The sequence below is a fragment of the Acinonyx jubatus genome, chromosome C2 (genome assembly GCF_027475565.1).
Source record: "Acinonyx jubatus isolate Ajub_Pintada_27869175 chromosome C2, VMU_Ajub_asm_v1.0, whole genome shotgun sequence".
In the NCBI taxonomy this organism is placed as follows: Eukaryota; Metazoa; Chordata; class Mammalia; order Carnivora; family Felidae; genus Acinonyx; species Acinonyx jubatus.
The window spans coordinates 118,822,353-118,831,159 of record NC_069384.1 but is presented as its reverse complement, the minus strand read 5'-3'; the positions used below and the strand labels follow the sequence as shown (position 1 = coordinate 118,831,159).

The 8,807-nt window shown below is 39.6% G+C and overlaps 1 protein-coding gene across 3 annotated transcripts in view; it reads left to right on the top strand.

The window, feature by feature from the left end:
- Nucleotides 1–638: 638 nt before the first annotated feature.
- Nucleotides 639–8,807, top strand: part of U2SURP (U2 snRNP associated SURP domain containing) — a 53,691-nt gene continuing 45,522 nt past the window's right edge. Inside the window, exon 1 of one of the 3 annotated variants that reach the window (XM_015084271.3) lies at nt 639–843. In XM_015084271.3, the coding sequence (XP_014939757.2) occupies nt 799–843 (45 nt within the window). In that variant the 5' untranslated portion in view covers nt 639–798. The remainder of the gene's footprint in view (nt 844–8,807) is intronic. The other 2 variants (XM_015084272.3, XM_053221350.1) reach the window with 2 other exon arrangements.

Sequence of the window (8,807 nt, the reverse complement as noted above, 5' to 3'; positions counted from 1 at the left end):
ACTCGGGCTTGAACTTGCAAAACCCCCAAATCATGACCTGAGCCAAAGAAACCAAGTCGTGTGCTTAACGGACTGAACCACCCAGGCGCCCCCATGAAATGTAATTTTAAATGACACACAGCTTACTTGTATGCTAGATTTAGAATTCTGTCTACTTATGCTTTTCTCTCACTTCGCCTTTCTCTGCATGTACCCAATTGTAGATCCCTCCAACAGTCTATGGGATAACTCCACTGCCAGATTCTCAGTTTGAGTTAAATGCTCTTTTTCTTCGCTTTCCAGGTACCGTTCTATCTGAAAGTAACGTGCAAATTCCAAGTTTGCCTTTCGCACTGTGGTGTAAACTCCAGAGGTGGCGCAAACACCGTCTTTGGCCAAGGAATGCGAGATCCCCCTGGCCCCCCAGTTAGCTCCCTAGCTGACCAGTGCACATCTTCTTTAAGGAGCCGTTCCCTCCTCACCCACGAAATTCAACTGGCTCGCACCTACTAAGGGCTGGCGCCTGTAAGACAAATGAAGTATCAGCCAGCCCTGAAAGTTAAAAAAAGGAGATTCTCTAAATTCCTGGACCGCGATATACAACAGGCAACCGAAACTCACAAAATTCAGCGGGGTGGACGGGGCCGGGGAAATTACTGACACCGGAAGTCAGGTGGCACAGCTCCGCCCGAATTCCCTATCTCGGCAGTCGACTATTCAGCCTTGAAGGCGCCTCTGGCGGGCTCCGCTGAGATCCGCTGTTTCGGCGTTCGACTCGCCCGTGCTGCTGCGGCCGCCGAAGGAGGGGCAAAACTCAAGATGGCGGACAAAACGCCAGGCGGATCTCAGAAGGCCAGTTCGAAGGTAATTTCTTAGAGGACTTCATAAGTCAGTGAGTTTATCACTGTCATCTGGGGCCTACAGACTCTTCTGGCCAGCGGGAGGAGATTGGGGTGGGAGTCCGCGTTCTGGTCACTACGGTAGGCCCGGGCGCCGACGCACTGTGGTGCGCAGGTTGAGAGGCCTGGTGTCTCCTCTTAGTCCTAGCCTGGATTTGGTTGGAGGCTGGCGGGCCCACGGCGGGTGGCGTGAGTAGTTCGGCCTGCGTTTGGCACTGGAGGGAAATCCGGGATTTAAACTGAGGTCTGAAGCCGTGAAAAAGCGCCCCTGTATCCCTGTTTGTGGCGCTCTAAGGCCACCGGACAGCACCTGGGAGAGGCGGGAATCTCTTCCCGGTGCTTAAGTGTTTTCCTCTCTGTCCTCGGTTCTTTGGTCCTAGATTTCACACGCTTCCGGCTTCCTTCAGTTTACCTCAAACCCTCTCCAGGGAATAAATAACATCTAGGGCTGCAAGTTGTGAGGGGAGGACCAATGGTGGAAGGACGCGGGGTGGGAAGTGCAGAGGCGGGAGCAGTTCTCCTTTGCAGAGCTGCCTCACCAAGGTTAATGCTACGCTCTACACGTGGTCTTGTATCGCTTACGAGGAAGTATAAAATGAGCGCTCCTTTTGAGGGTTCACTTTCAAGAGCTCGGGATCCCCTGCATCTCCATGTTGTGTGTTCCCCCTTCCATAGACTTGGAAGCCACTTTAGACTATTAACTTGATTTTGAGTTAACAGGGAAACGTGTGCACATACTGTGAAACCATTGAGCTGTACAAGTAGTTTAGCAGCAGTTAGGTGGTGGTTAGCATCAGGTCTTAGTTCCCGTCTTGGGCCGATCACTGATTGTTTTTTTTGCTTTGAGTTTCTCAAGTCTAACACGATATTAAAAGTAGTAAGTACTGCCTGAAGTAGTTCTTAAGCTTTTGATGCCAATGCAATAAGTTGTGTAACAACACTTAAAGGTTCTAGGGACTGTTCTATCTTGCAGACGTGTATGATTATAAGTTGGTTGTTAGGAAATTAAATTTACGGTAGACGGGGCGAGCCTTAGTTCTGAGAAACATAACCAGCACATTTTATACCTGCTTTATCAGTTTCTGATAAATAGAATCTTTGTGCCATTTTGTGGATATGTTTTGTAATTAGCTCGTAACTAGTAATGGCTTTAACAGTCAGCCTTTAATTTTGTAGAAACTATGGTTAGAGGACCAGTTTTGGCTGTTTTACATCCCACTTTTACTCCTTGTCGGTTTCTTCCTTCCCCTGTACGTTTCCTGTCGGTGTGGAGGGGAATAGTTGGGTACATCACTGGGCCACCTAACAGATTCACAAAAACAGGCCTGCTGTTAGGGAACTATTGGGATAGTTCGAGCATAAGCTTCATGATTTTAGTTTGTTTTCAAAGTCATATTTTAAGTATCTTCTATTTGAGGTTTTGGATACATTGAAAACATTTTAATGTGTATGTTCAGGCTTCCTCCTAAAATAGTACTTCTCATGATTGTGAGGGAGTAGCTGTTTCTATAAGTAAATTGTTGGATCTTCCAGTAATATCTTTTCAGTTTATATGTTGCTTTAGGTTATCATCAGTTCATGCTATTACGAGATTCTCTACCAATGTCTGTGAAAGGAATCAGGGTATCTCAGGACTCAAAGGATATCGGTGTAATTTTTCCCATTAGTATGGAGGGCTGTACGATGCAGTTAAAGATTATGGATTTTGATGACAAGCAAAAGACCTTTGGGTTCAAATCATGACTTGGTAATTAATTGTATTTGTCTTATTAAGGCAAATTGCTTAAACTCTTGCACTTCATTTTTCTCATTTGTAATATGGATGTAAATCTATTTTTTACGGTGTTGATGTAAGGATTAAGTGAATTACTGTCAATAAAGTACATAATAAACCTTAGTTCCTTTTTTCCCTCTCCTTTTTGTCCTTAGAGGAAATAGAAAGTACTTGCTTTTCAAAATGTCGTATAAATTCGAATCCTAAGATTTTAGAATCTAAGTCATCAACTATCATATAATGATGCCCAGATTGCTGCTTTCTATTTCTCACACAAGTGCTGAATTTATTGGAGAGAGTATCAGATCATTTTGGCTAATACTATAGTATTTGGAATTTCTAGTCTTGATCTCTGTGGTTTGGTTTTCCTTCCTCTGGCAGAGCAGATGAGTGACCCATTCTATAGTACAGATGGAACGTACAGCTTCTTCTGTTTCTTGCTCATTCTTTGGTAGTTAAATTCCCATTGATATAGTTCAGGATGCCTGTTAATCATGTTTCTACACATCGAGGAGAGTGTTAATTCAAATATGTACAAGGGAACAGAATGTACAGCATGGTGACTATGGTTAATAATACTGTATTGCATATTTGAAAGTTTCTAAGAGACTAGATCTTGAAAGTTCTCATTACAAGAAAAATTATGCATGGTAACATGTTAACTAGGCTTATTGTGGTTATTAAGTTGTATATCTGAAAATAACATGATGCATGTCAATTGTACTTCAATAAATAAATTAAAATGTACGATATGCAGGATTTTGATGGCAAATTTTTTGATGTATCTTAATTGTTTCCTATGCATTTATTTCTGTTTATCACCAGATGAAAATACTGCTTTAAAGGAGAGGGGTGTTGGTGCCATGTTGTAGCTTGATTTTGGGAGGAGAGACCATAATCGTTTCCTTAGAAAAATTGTTAGACGCATTTCCTTGGACTTTACAAAAATTAGTGTATTATTTTGATTTTAAGGATTTTGTTTGCTTGTTCAGCAAAATGAGGATAGGCGGAGAATGCGGTATTTTCTTTCCTTCTGCATTTCCTGTGCTGGTTACACTTGCTAATATAGTGCAATTATGCACCCTTTTATTTTCCTCTTGACAGGTTTTTTTTTTTTTTTTTTTTTCCATAGTGTAAAAAATTGGCTTAGGTAAATTGAGCAGGTAGAGCATACTTCCTTGGACTTCCTTGGCTTCCTTCGACGTTTACTGCTGAATTGTTTAGAAAACTGTTAGAATTGCTGATTAACAAAAGTATTTTACTTCTTTTTTTTTAAACTTCTTTTTTTTCTTTAATTTTTTAAAAAATTTATTTATTTATTTTGAGAGAGACAGAGACCACATGAGTGGTGGAGGGCTAGAGAGAGAGAGATGGGGAGAGAGAGTCCCAAGCAAGTGTCCACACTGTCAGAGCAGAGCCTGATGTAGGCTCGAACTCACAACTCACAAAACAGTGAAGTCATGACCTGAGCCGAAATCAAGAGTTCGACACTTAACCAACTGAGCCTCCCAGGTGCCCCAAACGTATTTTGCTTCTAAGAAATGAGTAAAATGAGGTTACATTCAAGGCTTGTGGCCCTTAGATATTTATTACTGTCTGTGTTCCTTTTTTTTTTTTTTTTAACACTCTTTTTGAGAGAGAGAGTACACATGCGAGCCAGGGAGGGGCAGAGAGAGAGGGAGACAGAATCCCAAGGAGGCTCCAGGCTCTGAGCTGTCAGCACAGAGCCCTACATGGGGCTTGAACTTGTGAAGGGTGAGATCATGACCTGAGCCAAAGTCGGATGCTTAACTGACTGGGGCGCCCCATGTGTACATTCTTTTGATGGTATCTGAAAATATGTAAGGTTTCAATATGGTAAAACATTCCAAACAAAACACAAACCTTGAAAATTATGTTCTTCATGGTTTGCCATTTTTAGAGTGAAACTTTATTATGTTATGATTGTAACTTTATCTTAAAATATAAGGTGGATAGTTTAATGAGTGGAAGGTTGTCTTTTTGGGGGGAGAGTGGAATTATGAACTTCCATTTTCTTGGTTGGTGTTCTTTAGAAACTTGAGTATTTGCAGCTCTGGTGCTTGAATATGACTCGATACGGTTTTTAAAAATTCTCATCGGATTGATTGTTTTCTGAAAGTCCAGTTTTAATTTTCTTTTGGTTTTTATTCCTGAAGCTTTATTCTTCCTGGAATGTAAACTTATGGAAGATACTCATTTGCCTTAGAAAGAGAGGCTCATTTGGTATGCAAGTTGAAGACTCCTGCCTCTCTACCACTTTTTTACAAAGAGCATCATTTTTTAAAAATAAAAACAAAAACTTGCTACGGGATATTAAACTCGAAAACACTAATGTTATAGATAACTTGTCTCTTATACTATCATTAAGCTTTAGCATTTTATTGCAGACCAGCCATGTGTTAGATATTTTGCTGAAATAACTTTTCAAAAAGGAAGATGGTATTTGCCAGTAGCATTTGATGCTGTTTGGTCCTGTTAGATGTCTCTTCCTTGAGGAGTTAAAATTTTTTACTGGCCTTTCCTCAGTTTGGCCTAATTACAGGACATTCAAAATGTTCTTAAAACTTTTCATGTATTGATATGGTTTTGGATGTAATTTTAAAGATCATTTCATGGGGTACCTAAGTGATCTAATCCGTTAAGCCTCTGACTTCAGCTCAGGTCATGATATCACGGTTTGTGGGTTCAAGCCCTGTGTCGGGCTCTGTGCTGACAGCTCAGAGCCTAGAGCCTGCTTCTGATTCTGGGTCTCCCTGTCTCTCTGTCCCTCCCCCACTTGCGCTCTGTCTCTCTCAAAAGTAAATAAATATTAAAAAAATTGTTTTTTTTAAATAAAGATAATTTCAGGTTTGTTATTTAACTTTATCATATGTGGTACATGTCTCAGTGATCTTATAAAGTGTTTTTTGAGAGGTAGACCTTAGTTTAGTTAGCCTTGGGAGAGTGATATTAAAGTAGGTAGTTGCTACACTTGTTAGTGAGTGGATAGCATAGTATGTTGACAGTGGAGTGTAACTTAATTTTGTTGGGTACGTACTTGTTCCTGCAGGTTAGGTCAACAGGTATATTGAGGCTCTGTCACTTGGCAGATCTTGTGCTTGACTTTGAGGAAGAAAACTTTAAGTAAGACTATACAAACTGGGGAGCATGCTGTTTAGTGAAAAAAAGTCAACACATAATAGTACAAAGCAGAGGTACCTAAAAGTTTAGAGACAGAAGTGACCACTGGTTAAATGGAGGGTGGCAAGGAGGAGACTTGAAGAATAGAAGAATTTGTGTTCTTTTGAACAATAAGCAGAGGTTATAAAGAGATGGGTAAGGTAAAGAAAAATCCAGGAAATAGATTCGTAAATGGTCTCTTATTTAGCCAGTGCATAGGGCTCTTGCATAGGGAATAAAAGTTGCTGAGATGCAAAGGTAGGTTTGAGATAAATAGTGGAGATTTTGAATGCTATGAGTAAAATTGGAAAGCCATGGAAAATTTGAGGCAGGAAAGAGATTATTGGGACATATTTTAACAAGGATCTGGGAGTGAGGAGGACCAGTTTAAAGATTATTGCAGTGCTCCTGATAAATTTTGAGGATTGTTTCAGAAATCTCACCTCAGATCTTCTCTGGGAAGCTTTTCCTAACAACTTCGCCACTCCCATTAAGATTTACCTTGCCTTCTGTGCTTTTGTGGCCATTGTTTTACTTGACTCTTTTATTAGCTCCTGAAGACAGGAAGTATGTCTTATTTTACTTTATAGTATCTCTACTGTAAGACATAGTACCAGTAGATAGTTGAATTAAGGGAAGATCTAGACCATAATGGTGTGTTTAGAAAGGAAGAGTCCCCATGGGAGAGCTGTATTAGAAGTGGGATGAACAGAATTTGACTCATGTGATTATGAGGGGATAAAGGAGTCCAGGATGATTCTGTTATAGGGCTGTTGCTGGCCAACACTTATTGAACAGTTATGCACCAGACACTGTTCTAAGTATGTACTTTACCTGTTTTTGTCCTTCACAACAATCCTGTGAGGCAGGGTGCTCCTCATTTTACAGATGAAGGAAGTAGGGCCAAGGTTACAAAACTGGTAAGTGTTAAAACCAGGAAGTCTTATTCCAGAAACTGCTCTTAAAAAAACATTTTACTACTTCCATATTGTGAGTGATTGAGAGATACAATCCAGTATCAGAAATAAGGCTGATAGGAGAAGCTAGTTTGGAAAGAATTTTAAATATATTGGGTTTGAGGAGCTTGCAGACATTCAGGTGAAAATAACCAGGAGGTAGTTTGAGAACAGATTGGAATCCACCCGAGGTACTAAGGTCAAAAATAAGGAGTTAGAAGTCATCTCAGTGCAATAAAGGTGTTGATATGCCGCCTATGGAGAGATTGTTAAACTTGTGGAGATGCAAGTTGTTGCTTTAGAAGATGAGAGGAGAAAAGACATTTTAGGAGTCAGTAAAGGGAATGGAAAGCTCAAGGAGCAGAATGGCAGTGTTGGAGGAGTGTTGCTGTGGCTAGCCTGCTGAGTTGAACCAAGTTTTTATTCTCAGCCACTAGGATGTAGTGCCATATGATATAGAATAGTTGGTTTCACCTTTAACTCCTTAGCAATCATGAGAACAAATGATCTTTTCTACTTTTGGGTGTTCTTGCTGTCTTTCATCACATCTGTACTATCTGCTTTCTCTATCCTGAGATAAATTTCTCCTGTGTCTGCTTCTTTATTGTCTCAAGCTTCCCTTATTATACCCTTTGATTTCTTGCTTTTGGGTCTTTTTCATTTGGATGAAAAATTGTGCTGTAGACCTCGGAAGATCTTGAGGTATCATTAATTTGTTGTTCTTCAGTTAAAAAACATAAAAACCAAACTCAGGACAAATGGTAGTCAGTTCTAGGTTAGGAAGAGGGAAGGTCAGCTTCTGTAGTAGCATTACATTTACTGTTTACTAGGACCATTAGCTTTAGAAGTTGGTTATTCTTTTTAAAATCTTAGTAAGTACTATTTGTATATCTAACTCTTCTTAAGTCTAAAGAAGTTCCATTCTGAATGCAGTGTAGTTATAGCTCCGTATCAGTGGGAAATACCTGGTTTGCAGTAAATGTGACCAATGCCATCTTAGGTTAATTGAAATCAGCTAATGCATCTTCCTTAGCCATGCTGTTATTTTTAAGTCCTAGAAATGATTTGAATATGGTGGCATAGAAGTTTAAATAGCGCTGTCTTATAAGGTCTTGAGTGTTTACTTATGTGGGTGAACTTTAGAATTATTTTTGGTAACTTTGTCCCAATGCAAAGATTTCTCTTTGGGGTATTGAGCTGTTGAAATTGCATTAAATATATAAATAAATTTGGTTATAATTGACATTGTCTTAATAATGTTTATTCCCATCCAGGAATATAATGAGTCTTTTCAAAAGGTAACTTGAATAATTGAAGCCTTCTATAAAGTTTGTGTTTTCTTCACCTGGGTTGTGTACATTTCTTTAGTTGGTTTCTAGGCGTTTACTGCTTATTGTTACTATTGTGATTAGGATACTATTTTTGTTATCTACTAGGTTAATATAGTATATTGGCAAGCAGTTAATTTTTTTTTAAATGTTTATTTATTTTGAGAGAGAGAGAGAGAGCGAGAGAGAGAGAGAGAGCGAGAGAGAGAGAGAGAGAGAGAGAGAGAACTAACATGCATGCTCTCACATACCCGTCTGACTCTGGAAGGGCCAGAGAGGGAGAAGGAATCCCAGACAGTCTCCTTCTCAGCACAGAGCCTGATGTGGGGTGTGATCTCATGACCATGAGATCGTGACCTGAGCCAAAATCAAGAGTCAGATGCTTAACTGACTGAGCCACCCAGGTGCCCCTCTTGGTTTCACTTTAAACATTTAAATATATATAGAAATAAGTCAAATCTCATTACCTAATACCTCGCAAAATAAAAACAGCTCAGTGACAGAGTTAAATTCTGGGACTCCTAGTAAAAATTTCAGACAGATACCACATGTTATTTAGTTAATAGTCTTGCAGCTTGGCTTTTTTGTCTTTAGATGCATAGTGGAAAAAAATAATATTGTATGCCGTATATAATTTGATCTGTAGGTCAGTTAGGAAAAATATGAAATTTTACCAGTTGCCATTGTCAGG